The sequence below is a fragment of the Tympanuchus pallidicinctus genome, unplaced genomic scaffold (assembly GCF_026119805.1).
Source record: "Tympanuchus pallidicinctus isolate F22 unplaced genomic scaffold, pur_lepc_1.0 scaffold23, whole genome shotgun sequence".
Classification (NCBI taxonomy): Eukaryota; Metazoa; Chordata; class Aves; order Galliformes; family Phasianidae; genus Tympanuchus; species Tympanuchus pallidicinctus.
Genome location: NW_026294740.1, coordinates 1,298,965 through 1,317,619, shown reverse-complemented (window position 1 = coordinate 1,317,619; position 18,655 = coordinate 1,298,965). Strand labels below are relative to the sequence as shown.

The 18,655-nt window shown below is 49.4% G+C and overlaps 2 protein-coding genes across 3 annotated transcripts in view; one reads left to right on the top strand and one right to left on the bottom strand.

Moving 5' to 3' along the window:
* SHISA6 (shisa family member 6) overlaps positions 1-18,655 on the top strand; it is a 222,267-nt gene that overhangs the window by 113,723 nt on the left and 89,889 nt on the right. The window lies entirely within an intron of this gene.
* On the bottom strand, positions 4,208-5,872 carry LOC128083177 (basic salivary proline-rich protein 2-like). The gene is made up of 3 exons (XM_052688174.1): positions 4,651-5,872; positions 4,482-4,553; positions 4,208-4,383 (listed from the first exon to the last, which is right to left on the bottom strand). Exons 1-3 carry the CDS (start codon positions 5,870-5,872, stop codon positions 4,208-4,210), a joined length of 1,470 nt encoding a protein of 489 aa, XP_052544134.1.

Here is an 18,655-nt window from a genome sequence, read left to right as displayed (position 1 = left end):
TATATGGGTAGGGAGGTGGTGGAGTCATAGCCCCTGGAAAGAGTGTTTGTAGTACCTAGGGACATGGTCAGTGGGCAGTAGTGGTGGTAGATGGACAACTGCATCAGGTGACCGTAGAGGACCTTTCCAACCTTAATGACTGTGGTTCTATGATGACGGAGCACGTGGTCTCAGCCTCAGCTTCTTTCATGCCCTTGGATGACTGCTGAAGCTGTTTCCACACAGAAGGGCCTAATCCTGCTCCTGCTGATGAAGCAGTGCATGCCATTAGCACTGAGCGGCTCACAAGCTGGGAATGTTGCCTGCTAAGCTCATCCTTCTCAGGAAGGACTGGGCTGGGTTGTGCCCTAATACAGGGACCACCGTGCCATGATCGCATCCCAGAGTCTCCAAGTCTTCGTACCACAATGTGGAACAGCCCATCTATTTACTGCTCTGATCGCCAGGCAATTTGCTGAGTTTGATAGGCGTGCTCACAAACGATTGTAGCATTGCTAATTCATTTACAAGTCACTGCCATGCCAAGACGAATGCTTCATTAGAGTCAGGGAACAAAACATGCTGCCTTATACACAGTCACTGTGAGCCACACTGATTTTGCATGCTGTATCATATTATGCATGCTATCCTGCTAATTCGATTTAGCATAAGTAAAAAAAGTTGTATAGAGCAGAAATTAAATCCAAATCCTAGTATACAAATTTTCCCTGTAGGGAAAACAGCTGTAGGATCTGTTTCCCTTTCAGCCATTCTTCTTTGTGTCATGACCTTTGCTAGTTTTAACCACCTTTGCTTCCCTGGGATCGGTTTACTCAACTGTAATTACAAATCATTCGGCCACCATGTTGCCTGTAGCTGTGGCTACAAATTGAGAAAGCTGCTCAGCAGCTGTATCAGTGCAGTTTGGCAGCGCTGTGCCTTTAAATCACACACCCATCATCCCTTCGATTTGTGCTGTTCGAGTCAAGTCGTGGTGATGTGCGTCAAGGAGAGCTTCTGGGAGTGGCAAAGGCTCCCAGACGTGGATTGGTGATGGGGAGCAGGGGAACGATGAAGGAAGGAAGATTGAGAAAGGCAAACAAATGAGGTGCGTGGCACTGTGTGCATCCCAAGCAAGGCAGTCCTGCAGGTGCAGTGCTGGGCTGAAAGCAGGGGTGGGTGCAAAGCTGTGCCGAGGGATCTGCGATTCCTCTAACACTCAGTCTGTGCTCTTTTCGATCTGCAGATTTTTTATTATATGAGCAATCCTGAGTGCACAGAACCCAAGCACAAAGGATCTTCCAGGGACACCTACTCATGAGATTAAGGAATTCAACACATTTAGTCAAAGAATATTTTTGCTGCCTGCATTTTGCTGCTGCTTTGGCTTGGGAGCCAAACATATGGCCTTTCCTACAATGGGAATGAGGACTCCCCTGATGGTTATCGCTGACATATGAGACAGGACAGATTCTAATTTGCAGTCCCCTGGCAGTTGGAGGCATCTGTGGTTCTGAGAGCCCTGGGACAAGGCAGAAAAGCTGCAGTGGTAAAGGGCACTGTAGAGGGAAGAAGAGAAGAACTGTAACTGTGCAGAGGAACTGAAATAAATCCTTTGGCTCAAAGTGAGCTGCTGCGATGGAGGCCCTAGCAATGGGCAAAGTTGCTGAGATAATGCTAAAAATACAAAGAACTAGAAAACTGTTTGGAGAGAGCTGCCTCTGAGGGATGAGATGTGTGACTTGACCTCTCCAGGTGGGCACTGGCTGAGAACCCAATGGGAGCATATGGTGGAAGAGTGCCTTTCATAGGCAGCTGTAGTCAGAGAGGGTTCACAGGAAGCCTTCTTCCTGGCTTTTCTTACTGAAGCACTGACGAAGCACCAGGGGAAAATGCTGCCAGGGCAGGGGAAAGGGCTGCCAGAAATTGGGTGCCCCCACCATGGAGGCACTCAAGGCCAGGTTGGATGGGACCCTGGGCAGCCTGATCTGGTGGGTGGCATCCCTGCCCGTGGCAGGGGATTGGAACTGGGTGATCTTTAAGGTCCCCTCCAACCTAAGCCATCCTGTAGTTGTATGATTCCATGAAGCAGACAGACCCTGCACAGCGATGTCAGCAGTCCCAGCTGGGTTCCCACTGGTGGGCACTTCTCAGCTCTACTCTGAATAAGGGGCAACAACAACCCTTCTTCAAGGGCTGCTGGAGCAGCAGTTCTCCTCAAGATCAGTTTTATAAAGTGTTTTGTAAGGTTTGGTCAGAACCCTGGTGGGACCTCAGGCATTCCATGTTTTGGCAGAACAAGTCACTTGGCATTCCTTGAACACATAGTGCTAATCCACATTACAGAAAACAACCCTTCCTTTTCGCCCCCTTTTGCGCCACTGACCCAACAGGCAGAATCCTGGCAGAGGCTGTAGAGATGCAGAAATGGACCTAGACCATATCATTTTAAAATTGTCTGTGATGCATTTGGCTCCTTCACCTGGAAGCAAACCCCTCCTGTTGAGCAGGACAGAAGTGCCTGGCTGTTCCCTTAATGGAATTAACAATGGCTTCATTCAAGTTTTTTTCATGTAGCCTGTTCAAAGCACAGTGCCTTAGGAGAGGTTTTTAGATTGGGAAATGAGTACTCAGACTTCCAGAGGCAGTGTGTGCAGCGATGAAAAAAAGCCAAGGCTTTATGTGCTTGGTTGAGGACGAGGCACGTCGTGGAGCTGAGGCACAGCGGAGCAGATATTCGTGTTGAGAAAATACAGCAGCACAGCAGTGAGAAGCCTTTACAAATAATGTTCCTCCCAGGAATGCCACACATCAGTCACACTGACTCTGGGTTTATAGACTGTGTGCTGTGCTGTCTTTAAGAACCAGATTACACAGACAGGAGTGGAGTAGTTGCACCAAATGCCACGGAGGTGGCTCCCTGTTGTTTATTCTGTTGCACAATGCTGGTACCCCTGGAGATAGAATAGGAGCAGTAGGAACAACCTTCTTCAGGGATGTCCATAGCAGTCACTGATCGGGCAGGTGGTCCCTCACCACATCCTGCTCTCTAACGTGGAGAGGAGTGGATTTGAAGGCTGGGCTGTTGGATGGACTGGGAGTTGTCTTGGTGGCAGCCAAGGGCTGTGATCCATGGCTCTGTGTCAGGGTGCTGAAGCCAGTGTCAGGGGCTCGGTAAGGGCAAGCGCAGGGTGCTGCCCTTGGGTGGGGGCAATGCCAGGTATTGATAGAGACCGGGGGAAGATGTGCTTGAGAGCAGCCCTGCGCAGAAGGACTTGGGGTCCTGGTGGGCGAGAAGCTGGCCATGAGGCAGCAGTGAGCGCCTGCAGCCCGGAAGGCAGCTGTGTTGTGGGCTGCATGAAAAAGGGGCGGCCAGCAGGAGAGGGAGCTGATCGTCCCCCTCTGCTGGGCTCCTGTGAGGCCCCATCTGCAGCGCTGCGTCCAGGCCTGGGGCCCCCAGCACAGGAGGGACGTGGAGCTCTGGCAGCGGGTCCAGAGGAGGCACTGAGACGAGCAGAGGGCTGGAGCAGCTCCGTGTGAGGCAAGGCTGAGGGAACTGGGCCTGCTGAGCTTGGGGAAGAGAAGGCTGCGGGGAGACCTCACTGTGGCCTTCCAGTGCTTGAAGGGAGCGTATGAACAGGAGGGAGAACGGCTGTTTGTGAGGGTGGATGGGGATGGGACAAGGGGAATGGTTTTAAAGTGAGACAGAGGAGGTTTAGGCTGGATATGAGGAGGAAGTTTTCAGCCAGAGGGTGGTGAGGCACTGGCACAGGTTGCCCAAGGAGGCTGTGGATGCCCCATCCCTGGCGGCATTCAAGGCCAGGCTGGATGTGGCTCTGGGCTGAGCTCTGGGGTGGGGGTTGGTGCTGCATAAACAACTGCAGGTCGTTGTAGCAAAGAGGATATGACACATTTAATAATTTAAATAATTTAATGTAATTGAACATAAAATAACATAAAATGACATAACATAATCTGATGGAATCCCACACTGTCGCCGTCCAAGGTGTTGTTGGTGGACAGCCCAGGTTTGGAGGGGTTGGGCTGGGGCCGGTGCCGGTGCCCCTGGAGCACTGCCGCTGCTCTGTGCGAGGGCCGGCGAGGAGCCCGGGGCTACAGGTAGCCTGATTTGTTGGCTGTGTCTCCTGCTGTGGCCGTGTCTCCTGCTGCACCACGTGGGCCGGTTTCTGCCGATGCTCCCGTGTTGGCTGAGCCCACCCAGCTTCGCCTAGCGCGAGCGCTTTTGTTCTGGAGCATCCTGGCTCTGCGGCAGCTTCCTCTTGGTGGCTCGGATGCTGCCAGCGCTCTGCTGGTGCCCGCTGGGGGTGCAGGCAGGGGCTGGGCACTCGGCCGCGTCCTCATCCGTGCCCGGGATGTCGTCCGGGACCTCTTTGGGTGCCAGTTCTGGAAGAGGAAGAAAATCGCCACAGGGTTAAGGCCAGCTTTCCCACAGCAAATGGGTGCAAACGCTCCCCCGCCAGCTCTGCTGCCCCCAAACTCACCGCTGTTCATCCAAGCCAGGAGGTCACCGATGTCGGTGATGTCCTCCGGGATGTCTGCGCTGGTTGTCGCTGCTGGAAAGCAAGAAAATGCGCCGTGAGGCAATGCCATCTTTCCCACAGCCACCCGGTGCGGCCAGCCTGCCGCCCGCCCTGCAGCCCCCAGACTCACCACCTGATTCCAGCGCTGCGATGCTGCAGCTGAGCGGAGCCGCGTTGGGATGGGGGCACACGCCGATGGGTGCTGGCTGCCCCTGGTCCTCCAGCTCCTCGGGCTGCTCTAAGATGGTGGGCAGGGTGCCGGGCACGAGGCGCACCCGCTGCTGCACCGGAGGTCCTTGGAGGACAGTGGAGGGGCCGGGCTGGCTGGCAGCCTGCAGCGGGCAGCTGCCTGCGGGCTGCGGGGGCTGCCCACACTGCTGGGGCTGCATCGTCCCTGCCACCGGGGGATGATCCCAGTAGTGGGCAGGGGCATTGGGGGGAGGCATACCTGGCTTCATGCCCCCGGGTAGGAGCAAGAGCAGGGGTAACTGCTGCCACCCAGGTGGGAGATGTTCCAAAACAGTGAGCAGCCCCTCGGGAGTGAGCTGAACCACAATGGGAGGCACCCCCTGAGGTGGGAGCTGACCCACGGTTGGGGGCTTCCCCCCACGTGGCCGCTTGCCCACAGCTGGGGCCTTCCTCCCACGTGGTTGCTTACCCACAGTTGGGGGATTCCCCGCAGGTGGGAGCTGACCCACGACTTGGGGCATCACCCCAGCGGGCAGCTGACCCACAACTTGAGGGACCGCCCCAGGTGGGAGCTGCACCACTGTTGTGGGCATCCCCCCAGGGGGCAGCTGACCCACAACTTGGGGGAGCACCCCAGATGGGAGCTGACCTACAACTTGGGGGAGCACCCCAGATGGGAGCTGACCCACCACTTGGGTTGTCACCCCAGGTGGGAGCTGACCCACCACTTGGGTTGTCACCCCAGCAGGCAGCTGACCCACAACTTGAGGGACCGCCCCAGGTGGCAGCTGAACCACTGTTGTGGGCATCCCCCCAGGTGGGAGCTGACCCACAACCTGGGGCAGCACCCCAGGTGGGAGCTGACCCACAACCTGGGGAACCCCCCCAGGTGGGAGCTGACCCACAACCTGGGGGACCCCCCCAGGTGGGAGCTGACCCACCACTTGGGTTGTCACCCCAGATGGCAGCTGAACCACTTGGGAGATCCCCCCAGGTGGCAGCTGAACCACTTGGGGCATCCCCCCGGGTGGGAGCTGCACTCCCTGTGCCTGGACACCTGGTGCCCCAGGCCAGACAGAAGCCTGAGGCACCACGTAGGTGACACTGGGGACAGAGAGGGTTTGGGTGGACACTGGCACTGCTCCGCTGCTGTTGGTCTGCATTGCAGCAGTGGCCAGTGGACGCACAATGGATCCAGGGATAATCGCGTCAGGTGTCGGAAGCACCGTCGGCATCCGTGGAGAAATTCTCTCTATGGAGAAATGCCCAGATGGGCGCTGGGTGAGATCTGGGGCACTGGCATCCCCTGGAGGGCCGCCGTGCCAGGAGCAGAGGGAGCCTGCTGCCTTACCTGCCAAGGTAGCTCGAGAGTGGCAGTGGGGGGTTCCGTGACCGCTGGGGTCAGCCCCTCTCCGCTGAGCTCACAGTGCGCCTCTGTGACACGGTCCCGTGGTGACACAGGCATTGCTCTGTGCCTGCCCCGTCACCACCGCTTGCTGTGGCCACTCAGCACCACAGTGCAGCCTGCCGTTGTTTCAAAGGAGATTATAAAGAGGAGGGAAACGAAGTTTTTGTGTGGTGATGGTGATTGGACAAAGGGGGAATGGTTCTAACGTAAAGGAGGGGAGATTTGAGTTAGCCGTGGCGTGGGATTCCGTCCCAGTGCAAGGGTGGAACAAGGCCGAGTCCTCCTGGTGTAACTGAATGCATGTAAATCCGTGGGGCGGGATGATATCCATCCTGGGGCTCTGAGAGAGATGGCTGATGTGGCTGCCGAGCCGCTCTCCATCGCATTTGAGCAGTAGCGGCTGTGCGGTGAAGTCCCCGGTGACTGGAGAAAGGGAAACGTTGCTGCCATGGTTAAGAAAGGGTGAGGGCGGTGAGCCTGAGCTCTGTGCCTGGGCAGATGATGGAGCAGATCCTCCTGGAAGCTGTGTTAAGGCACATCCAGCAGCAAGGAGTGATTGGAGACCGCCAGCGTGGCTGCGCCAAGGGCAGATGGTGGCTGAGCGATGTGGCGGCCTTTGATGGTGGAGGGACGGCGTTGGTGGACGGGGCACTGAGATGAGCAGAGGGCTGGAGCAGCTCTGTGTGAGGAAAGGTTGAGGGAACTGGGCCTGTTGAGCTTGGGGAAGAGAAGGCTGCAGGGAGACCTCACTGTGGCCTTCCAGTGCTTGAAGGGAGAGTAGAAACAGGAGGGGGAACGGCTGTTTGTGAGAGTGGGTGGTGGTATGGTAAGGGGAATGGTTTTAAAGTGAGACATTAAATAATTTAATGTGAATGAACATAAAATGACATAAAGTAACATAAGATAACATAATCTGATGGAGTCCCACACTGTTGCCGTCCAAGGTGTTGTTGGTGGACAGCCCAGGTTTGGAGGCATTCAAGGCCAGGCTGGATGTGGCTCTGGGCAGCCTGGGCTGCTGGTTGGCGACCTGCACACAGCAGGGGGTTGGAAGTGATGATCGTTGTGGTCCTTTTCAACCCAGGCCACTCATTCTGTGATTCTATGATTCTGTGATCTGCTTGTAATCATTCCTCAGCACAGGAGTCTGCACTTGGGTATAGGGTGCTGGGGCCAATAATGCACATGAATTTTATAAAGGTATTTTGCCATGGGTACAAACTGTATGTACTGCACAGATTCTGATGTGGAGTCTGGCGGTCTGAGCGTACGACTACATACACAGTGTTCCCAAAGTGTTTGGCGATGGGAGGCTGGAAGCGCCTCAGTCTGCAGCTGGAAACGAGCCCTGCCATCCAGGCAGGTCTTGAACATCTCCAGAGCAGGAGACTCCCCCACCTCCCTGGGCAGCCTGTTCCAGTGCTCCTCACCTCACTGTAAAGAAGTTCTTGCACATATTTGTGCAGAACTTCCTATGCTGCAGTTTCCAGCCGTTTCCCCTTGTCCTGTCTCCACTCACCACTGAAAACAGTCTGGCCTCGCCATTCTGCCCCCCACACCTTAGATATTTATAGACCTGGATCAGGTCCCCTCTCAGTCTCCTTTTCTCAAGGCTGAACAGACCCAGTTCACTCAGCCTTTCCTCATAGCAGAGATGCTCCAGGCCCCTCACCATCTTTGTGGCCCTCCGCTGGACTCTTTCCAAGAGATCCTTGTCTTTTTTGTACTGGGGAGCCCAGAACTGGACGCAGTGCTCCAGATGAGGTCTTACCAGGGCAGAGCAGAGGGGGAGGATCACCTCCCTCGACCTGCTGGCCACGCTCTTTTTAATGCACCCCAGGATGCCGTTGGCCCTCTTGGCCACAAGGGCACACTGCTGGCTCATGGCCAACCTGTCATCCACCAGGACACCCAGGTCCCTTTCCGCAGAGCTCCCCTCCAGCAGCTCATCCCCCAACCTGTACTGGTGCGATGTGTCCTGGGCGATGTGTTGGACTGCAGTGAGGGCAGTGATGGGCAGCTCTGGCTGCAGGGCCACTGCTGGGGAGCAGGTCAGGAGAAACGTGAGGAGCAGAAAAGAAATATGTGCATCTTTTTCAGATTGCTTACCCCAGCATTAAAACATCAAAAAGTTGTTCCCCAAAACACATGAAATTTTAAAAGACACTTCTTTTTTTTACTATATAAAGCTGCTGAGTTTGTGCATACTGTGCAGTAATCTCTCTCCAGCTAACAGTACCGAATGCTGACATTTGTTAATAAGGCTGGATTACTCGTAGAGTAGATGGAGTCAAGAAGACGGGGTTTTAAAAACCAGCTGCAGAAAATACTGCATTTTCTTGGGCAGAATCGTGGAATTCAGTACCATTTTATTGTCTGTAATCAAAGCACAGAGCTATTGTGATGCAGTAGGCAGTGCCACAGCCCTTGTGCCAGGCAATGCCAAGCCAGGCTTCCTAAAGAGCTGCAAAACCATTTTAACCAGACAGGCTCAGAATTGGCCATTGCACTTTTTTTTTTTTTAATTGAAACTTATATTTCATCACTCACAAGAGACATGAAAAATCAATTCTGCAAGACATATTTTTTAAAGCAACATATAATTGCTTGCAAATAGGGACTTAGACCAGAAGTGCCTCCTTCAATTATACAGTGACGGTACTACAGAATTAGAACACAATGTATATTACTTTCTTGGCAAATCAATAAAAAATGAATAAACAAACAGCAGTAGATTGTGCTCATGCTGATGCCAAGTCCACTCTCAGAATGAAGTTTTATAGGTCTTATAAAAACCAAGTTTATATGATGGCATTTTAATTAGAGCAGCACTTCCAGTGCCTCTGTGTATTTATGTAAATTGTTGGTCTCTGTAGACGGGACAGCCAGGCTGGAATTGCTGCTCCTGCTGGCACTTTCTGTAGCTGTAAGAGAGCTGCTTTCTCACAATTTGAGCTTCTTCGAGAAAAGATGAGACAGAAAATGGAGCTGGGAGTGAAGATTGGGTGAGAAATACTGAGATGTAGATGTTTTTCTTTTCCTCTCCGAAAACAGAAGAAATAAAAGATATTTAAAAATATTCATTGTGACTGACAACAGAAATTTGGGACGGATCTCGTAGCACTCCTCTTCCAATCTTTGAAGATATTTATTTCACTTGCAGTGTTTCACTTTTATTTCACTTTTCATTATATACAAAAGTTTGGAATAAATGTCATTTAGAATGAAAAAAAAAACAACACCCAACCAGATCTTTTTCAAAATCTGATGAGATTTTAAAGAGTTTATGTCTGTTTGACATTAAAGGAGTGATTCAAGTTTGTCAGAATTATCTTTTCTCAGAAATCCTCGTGTTTCAAGAAGCCATCATTTATCACCTGTAGTAAATGATGGGAGAACTTGGAATCATAAACTCATAGAATCAATCCTTAGAGTTGGAAGGGAAATTCGAAGGCCATCCATCCCAGCGAACAGGGACGTGCACAGCTAGACCAGGCTGCCCAAGATCTGGTCCAGCCTGGCTTGAATGTCTCCATTCAACTCTGTGCAACCTGTTTTGAGCACTTTGAGCCCTGGTTAAAGATAACATATAACAGCATTGCATTTGGTGTGCTTTATCCAGAATTTGAACCAAAACTTTATCCTAGGTAAAGGAGCCCAGATCTTTAAAAAGGTCTCCTCAGCTCTATTGGGAATTGATTCCTGTTTCCGAAGAAAATAATATTTCCAGTTCTAGTCCTACAGATGCACCTGGAGCTTATTTTGTTGTAGTAGAAAGTAGTAGTGTGCAGGGTTGAGTGAAAAGATGCATTTGCACCACATTAACAGACAGGCGTTTCATAGACTCATAGCATGATTTGAGTTGGAAGGGACCCTCAAAGGCCACCTGATCCAATTTCCTGCACTGAACAGGGACACCCACAGCTCCATCAGTGCTCAGAGCCCCGTCCTGCCTGACCTTCAGCCACAATGTCATGCAGAACAGCCAGGCACCCAACAAGAGAGAAGACTTTTTGGCAAACCCAGTGAATCCAGGTCGTTGGATGTGTTTTGGCATGAATTAAACATTTTAACTGCAGGCATCAATCTAAGATTTTTCACTGGGTTTGTAGAGAAAAAGAGACTACGATAGGACTTGGGAAAATAGATATTCCCGTGGACATCTGCTATTTCCCTTGCCCTGAAGCGTCAGGCACCTGCAGAGCTGACTGTACCTGCTGCTCCTGGCTTGCAGAGGGCAGACTGGAATTTTTTCCACAAACAGGTGGAGGGATCCAGGATGGGGCAAAGATGGGACTGGACAGAAGTCTCGTGTTGAAGAGAATCCTGATGGTTGCAGGTCAAGAAAAATAGCTGATGAAGTATAGAACCTCTTTGGAAACTTATCTTCTCTGAGATGTTTTGGGCATAAGACATCATTTAACAAACCCTTGCCCCCCAAAAACAAACACAATAGCCGCCAACACATCTTTTTCTTCTCAGAAAGAGTGGTGATGCACTGGCACAGCTGCCCAGGGATGTGGGGCAGTCAGTGCCCTTGGAGGTGTTCAAGAATTGTGGATGTGGTTGATGGGCATGGTGGGGTGGGGTTGGCCATGGTGATCTTAGTGGTTCTTTCCAATTGTCATGGTTCTACAATTCTACATAGCCCTGGAAATGTCAGAATGTCTTTCCTGGGATTTTGAGCTGGAAAACGATCAGATTCACTCAGATCAGCCAATGTGCAATTGAGGCTCCCTACATTTGGGAAGTTTCCTTGGCTGACACTGAGGGCCAGCTCACGCACTGGGGGCAGGCGCTGCACTGTCCACCAACATCACAGAGCTGCTCCAACACCTGCAGTTCTATCGTGTTTTGTGGGTGCTGGAAATGCTCAAAACTTTGCCTAGCCCATTCCGGTGCCTCTTCTGGCAGCAGCTCTCCATGCACTGGCAGCTATCCAGTAATAAGCAGAGCCTTTTCCTGAATGTAGAGAGTGTGCTGGAGTGCTTTCTCCTCTGAACACTCTGTCTGCCCCTCTTGCAATGAGAGTTGCCTTTCAGGCCAGTTGCATAACAGGCAAGGTGCAGATTTAAATGTACAAATACCTAGACAGGCAGAGTGAAAATCTCACAACATTTGATTAACCTGAATTATTTGCTTTCATAAACAAGTAGGTTTTGAAGATCTCTCCAGGACTGCAAACGATTTTGGCAATTATCTCAGAGAGATAATTACAGATTTCAAAGGAGGATGCTCTAACAGGGATAAGGGAGGATACAAGGTGACCTACTGCAGTAATCCACCATGAAGATTAGGGAGGAAGACATCAAAAGGAGCTGGGTTTATTGATGCAATTTCTATTAACAGGATTAGTGGTGATAGCAGAAAACTACCCTAGAAGGAGACATCTCAGAGATATGGAAACCAGGGGTGTATTTACTGTCCTGGAACCCATCATGTCTTTAGGCACCTCCACCTGGGAGAGCTCAGCACCGCTCTTCAGTCCTCTTCCTCCAGAGGAATCTCTGCAGCTCCACGATGGTCTGGCTTAGGATAAGTGATGAGGTGCTCACCACACCGTTCGTTTTTATCTGTCAGTTCTGTGGCCACAGGGAGTCTTCCTGGGGATGAGATGTTGTGAACACGTTTCTGTAGTAGAGTTTTCCATGAAACGCCTGAGAAATGTCAGTTCTGTTGGATTGCAGATTGCCCCTTCCTGGGTTTGCTCCACGTATCTGTGTGCACTCGTTTGTCCTTCCAGAGGCTTTAATGAAGGAAAAAGTGCCTTGTGTTTTCTTTTGTTTTGTTGAACTAGAGGGGAAACCATAGAAGCATAAAATCCTCTTGGCTTTTCAGGAGAGTGAACTGATAGAAAGAGGAACTGCCTTGTTGGAGATGTGTGGGTTCCTGGCAACTGAGGGATTTTTTAGCCATTCATGCTGTGTGTTCTGCCAACTAACAACAATTCTTATTCTTCTACTAGTGAAGCTGAGTGTGAACACACATCTCAGGCCCACACAAACTAGTTTTTTTTTTTTTCCTACGGCAGACCCTTCTAAAAGTACCCAGCAAAGCAGTTCCTGCTATTGGAACTCTGGCCATGAGGTCATGAAACGCCAAACACGATCCAGAGGAGCATCCACCATGCCTTGGCTTTCCAATCTGTCCTTCATAGTAAAACTCCCAACAAGCAGTGATGAGAATTGTAATTTATTTCAGTCTAGGGTATTAAATTTTTACCAATAATTCCATTTTTTTTCCCTTTAGAATACTTGAAAACATCTGATAAAACACATGAATCATCCTCAGTTTAGGGTATGGTCCCCCAAAGCAAATATTGATTTAGGGATATGGTGCTGTGCTCAGAGAGTCTCTGATTAAATTTCCAGATTCTGTGCTGAAATGTAAATGATAGATGGCAAAGAATAAAGGTGTCAGTGTGGGAAATGGTCAATACATTTCCAGGATAAGTTTATGTAGAGGGAAAATTGACTTTTTAAACAATAAAAATTTTCACAAGCTAGTGAAAAAAAAAAAAAAAAAAAGTGCTATTGGAAATTGCTTTGATTTCAAATTTCTTTTCCTTTATCTGATATCCTCTGAACAAAAACTCAGTTACTGTATGAAAAAAAATATTTCTTTCCTACTGCTGTCCCCGTGATGTTGTATTCTAGATTAGAGACCTTTGCCAAAAAGCCTCAGATAGTTCCATCAAGGAAAGAAGTGACCCCAAATTCCCCACCTCCAAGTTCAAATTGGCAAGAAAATGTCCAAGGGGCCTTAAAAATAATAATAAAAATGACAGATGGGTTTGCCTCTTAAAAAATACCACCAAAACCAAGCAGAGTCCATAATGGCCATTGATGGGTGGGACAGTCAGCTGAGATGAGTTTGCTGCTTCACCCAAAGCTGCATCTGCTGAAAATGAGATGAAATCAGCGTGGCTGTAATTGCTCCCCAGCAGAAGGAGAGATCCAAAGGCTGTGTGGCTGGTAGGTGGATGTTTGGAATGGATGATCTTGGAGATCTTTTCCAACCTTGGTGGCTCTATGACTTTATATGTGCCCTCCCAGTGCTGTGCTGGCCATCGGAATACTTTGGTAACAGTCTCGCTGTTCAGGAGCTCAGGGTGCAAAAACAGTACCATCAGTATCTTCCACTCATCACAACTTTTTCCATCTGCAAGGTGACTGAGCACCAGTGAGAAATTATTAACAGAGGCAGTGTGTCAAAACACCTCTTACACACTGCCTGTCTCTGGGATGCAGGGACAGACAGACAGACCTGCAGGGCTGCTCCTCTGGATCCTGCAGTCCCTCAGGAATCAGAGCTCGTGGTCCTTGGAGGTCTAGAGATAGTTCTCAAGGAGGTCTAGAGATTTGGGGTCTGGGTTTTAGAGCTCAGCAAGCATAGGGAGTGCTTCCTTGTACGTAGATCACTCCAAAAGTAATGCTTCCTATTTATTTCCACAGAATCTACAACAGATACAAAGAGCACAATAGCACTGATGGATAGAGCAAATTCTCAGCTACAAAGCATTAATTTTCAGTACACCATTAGCTATGCATTTTTGCCAGCCATGAGTAAAGAGCCTGCACACGGTGCTTGTAGATGTCTTTACCAGTGGAAGTGACCCAGTGTCACTGTCACCACTGAAATGTACCACCCACCACTTCACTGTGCTGACACCCATGCCATCCTTTCAGCAAGTGTCGATGAATGTCGGTGGATGCAATTGTTTCTGCAGAGAGGAATTCAGTTCCACTCCTTAGGTTCATCTGCACTGCCGTGTCTCATGGCATTTTGTCAGAGTGCCCCCCTGTTGCCACATGGCAACAACACATAGTGGGATATCGGAGGGAAGGTTCAACCTTTACTGCCATCCCACCAACATCCACCTCTGATGCCGTGGGCCAACATCATAAAATTGGAAGCATTACTTTTGGAACAGCCCTTGTATATCATCAAGGTCAGTTTAGAAGGTGGAGATTTCACCTGCTGCAGTACCAAGTCCGGCTGCAGGATGAGTTTCCCCTCCAGCAGCAAGCCAATATAATGATGCAAGCAGACATGCTGCCAGCCTCACACCCAACTCATCTCTCCTGCCTGCTGCACTGCCTGCCCTGGGAAAGAGAGCTGCTAAGAGCAGCCCCATTGCAGGAGCTGTGCAGATCACCCGGCATCAGCTCAGGGCAGGATCACACGTGCTCCGTGTCGCCATCCCACCCCATCGCCTCGTTGGACCCCTGCACCCCTCCCCAGACCCGCACAGAACTGACTCCCTTGCGCTGATGTGATTCTCTGAATAATTGATGGTCCAGTTTGCTGACTGAACTGAAAAATTGCTTTTTTGGGTCAATCCAAAATGAAATTCTCTTTTCTTTCTTTCTTTCTTTTTTTTTTTTTTTAATCTCCCTTGAACCAAGTTCAGAAAAAGAAGCCCACAGATGAACATATATAAGAGTAAATCGAGCATTTTGTTTTTGAAGTTCAGTTAAAACACTTTCCTGTGTCCTCTTTGGTTAAAAGAGGCTGAAGAGGAACAAGGGGAGAATAAGGAGAGACAGGAAATGACCAGGTTATGTCCCTGGAACCTGAGGCTCCGTGCTTGGCCACCCACAGCCTGGGCTTATGCGATGTGACCTTATCAGCAGTGTGGTTTCCTAGAAAACTGCAAGGCACAGCTGAGCTCCACAGCATCCTTCACTGACTTAAAGCCTTGTGAGAGGAGCCTGACAAAAAGGATGTAGAAAAGATGGGTGGAAAGGGCACAGGCATGCAGTTTCCTTCAAAGCAAAACTCTTTGCTTCTGCAAAGAAAGGCTGTAAGGAACAGGGCGTTCAGGGAGATTGTGGGTGCCCCATCCCTGGAGGTGCTCAAGGCCGGGTGGGATGGGCCCTGGGCATCCTGATTAGTGGTTGGCAACTCTGTCTATGGCAGGAGACTTGGAGCTAGGTGATTTTTGAGGTGCCTTCCAACACAACCCATTCTGTGATTCTATGATTCTATCAAAGAGATGAGCTTCCCTCTCCCTGAAACAAGACAAATGCTAAGCTGAGATAAGAGGTGAACTTAGAATTAAAGGCAATAAGAGAAGACACAAAACAGAGTTAGCTGTTATTTATATCCCACTGCAAAGACTCCTGCTGAGTTTGGTGCTGAACAGACACATCATGAAAGGCCTCTTGCTTTTATACCTAAAGCTTCCTGCTGCATAAGAACCCAAGAATATTGACCCCCTTAATCATGCTATAATGGCATACATATTGGCAATCATTGAGGTAAACAACAAGGTTTATGGACCAAGGTGCAGAAACCATCTAGGTTTACAGAACCAGAGGGCACAGCAAATCATGTTTCATGAGACAAGCTGTCAGCGCAGACTTTTATCACCCACCTGATCCGGTGCTGCCTGCCTCGAGCTTTCAGGCACAGGGACGTTTTTCAGGCACATCCCCTCTCTCAGAGCTCTTAAGCCACTGCTGGAGCTGCTCTGGCTGTGGCTGAGCCCATTCCCCCTCGCTGCCCCATGGCCACATGCCATCACAGCTGTATGCTTTTCAAACACCCTGTGTGCATATTCACTTACCTATTTACATGCTGTTTTGGGAAGCTTAGATAAGCTCCACTGCACGCTTTGCTTGTGTGTACACATAGGAAATAGTTCTGGGTCATAATCTGTTATCTCTCAGAGCCCAAGCCAACCACAATGACTGAGACAGTTCCAAGGGAACATTTTCCCCAGGCACTTTATTTGATAATTGTCCACTATGGGGTTCCTCATCTGTTATTAGGCCCTGTCTGGACCAGGAGCCAAGTTGGGAGGGTCCCGCTGTGATCAGGTCTGGTGCTTTCAGTTAGCAGGGTTCCAGCATGATTACCTTTTCTGAAGTCTTTCCTGCTCTGAGCAGACATTCCTGCTTGTCACAGCTCTTCCCAGGCACTCACCACTCACTCCTTTTATTCCATGTAGGAGTGGGATATGAGGATGCCTCAAAGCCTCCCACATCCCTCCTCCATCCAGATGCTCACGTGCATTTCCTGAATGTCTAAATATCACTCTGCAGAGCTTTTCCTGGTACTTTTTCAAGTCTGAGGAGACAGAGCACAACGAGAGGATCTCTGTCACTTTGCAGACCGAATCCTGCAGCTGCCCAAACACATACATAACTATATAAGTGGTGGCAGCTCTCAGTGTCAGGTATTTCATTTCCATGCACAGCCTCTGATGACGGACTGGTCACTATGGAAACTCTCCCAGCCTCCTTCCCTCACCTTCCATTACAGATTGTCACTATCTGTTTGCCTCCAGGGGCAGAGATCCTACGCAGAGATGTTCAAGAAGTTGGCCTGGGAGGTCTGGGGCTGCTGAAGGAGAAAAAGAGAGGATGCTTACATGCCTGCTTCCCTCCCTCCTACCCACAGCACATGTCCATCCTCCCTGCAAGAGAAAAAACCCTTCTGACTTAATGTAGATTCAGTAAGGGTCATGAATATTCAACAACCCCCAAACAGGAGAGATGGAAGCACTATGAAATTTCAGGTTGAATATTAAGCAATAATTCCTATTAATTAAAATTAGACTCCAAGGATTGGAACAGAGATTGTAGATGGAACTGAATGAATATTTAGCATCTCTTACTCGTAGGATTCAAATACTCACTGAGCTGTGTAATATTTGACTCTGACTGTCCAGAGCAGTAGTTTGAATTTAAAATATATTATGAGAATCATGCAAGAAGTGGCAGAAACAGTCCTATTATGGCTAATACATATGGTTAATACATTCTGCTTTCTGCAGAAAAAATAAAAGGTCCCAGATTTTTCTGTTGGTTTTTAGAATACTTTCCTGCTAGTTTTGTTTTCATTATTATGTCATTGCTAATATTGTTATTTTTACTTATTTAGTTGTTTTCCTACAGCTTCTACACAAGAATTGTTACTGTTATTCCCCACATTATTTATTGTGTGTAGTATGTAATCTGCCACCAGTTATTATATAGTGTCTGGGATGGATCCTTCAGTGAGGACAGATTCAAACTTCTTTCATTGAAATCTCTCTCTCAACCATTTGTAAATCTGCAGAAAGTAGGAATTCTGCACCACAGCAGAACATGCCTTTCCTAGTTGCAATGATTTGTCCTTGAGTCAGCCCAGAAATCTGGAGGTCCAGATTGCCATTCAGGTTGTTTAGCCTGCAGAAAGTTATAAAATATTCAGTGTTTCTTTGCTTTTGCTGTAATTTTTTGGGGGCGTTCACATTTGCCCTGCAGCCAGCATGGAGCATAGCTCCCAGTGCACCGCAAGGACCCAGCAGGATACGTCCTTCAACTGAAAGGCTTCGTGTGAAGCACCTTTAGGTAGTTCATTGGATACCAGTCTTTTAACTGTTGTTAGCAAGGCAAGGCCCAGAGCATTCCTCACTCCCACAGACCGAGCAGCACAGCATAACTGAGACACAAGATTAAGGCTTGTGCTGAACAGGGCGTCTGGAAGCCGTGCGGACATCAGATGTCATTTTCATCCATTGCAATCTCGGAAAGATTTCACCTGATTGGCCCCTGACCCTGCTTTGGTGCAGGCTGACAAGCCTTGAGGAGAGATGGGTGTTGAACCTGCCATGGAACAAAGCAGAATTAATCAGGAGAACCTCTTTGCGTGTGTCTCCTTTTCTCAAACGCTGCCAAACTACATCTCAGGTACGGAATTAATGAGATGACTTCGTACTGAAATCACATTTACTTCCATCAGCCCAGCTCAGCCTCACAGCATGTGTGGTAGCACCAGTACAGGGCCAAATCTCAGCACAACAGAGGCAGTGCCTGGGTTGGGATACGTAACCTTTGCCCATTCTTGAGTTTGAAGATCTGCCTACACTCATGTCATGACAGCTGGGTTACGATGGGTTAGCTGGCACTCTGGGAGTGACGCAGGGTCCCTCTCTTGCAGTGAAAGCCTCTGACAGTCCTTCTATTCTCAAGTTTGGACTTCCTCATTCTGTTGAATTGACCTCAACCCTGTTTGAGGGTTTTCATTAAACACAGGCAGCCTCCACTTGAAAAACTGCTATCCTGTGGTGAGCAACACACACATGGTGTAGCTCTGCGTTAACTGGTCTGTGGTCCTCCCCATGAGCCATCTAGTTCCAGTGGTGCAGAGCCCTACATTTAAGTGTTCCCAATCAGACAAACTGGTAATCTTCCCAGCAATGGCTGCAGCAAAAGACCCTGCTGTCAGAGCTTGCTAAAAGATGCACGTCCAACCCTTGAACTTGTCTGCTGCAACTCCCACTCACAGTCTGCAAAGCATCTTGAAAGCTTTTGTGAAAGCTGGTTAAGATCAAAGAAATTTGGTTGCATAAATCATAATATTTCTGGAATACTAAACTGCAGAAGAACGAAGGCAGCATTGCAAATGGGCAGAAATGTAAAGGAGGAAAGTTGAACAATTTCCCCTAATGGGCCCATCTCACTCTCACCAACCTCAGCCACCAAATGGCCAGGGCTGTGCTCACAGATGAGCAGCAGTGAGGGTGCAGTGCTATAGCTGGGCTGAG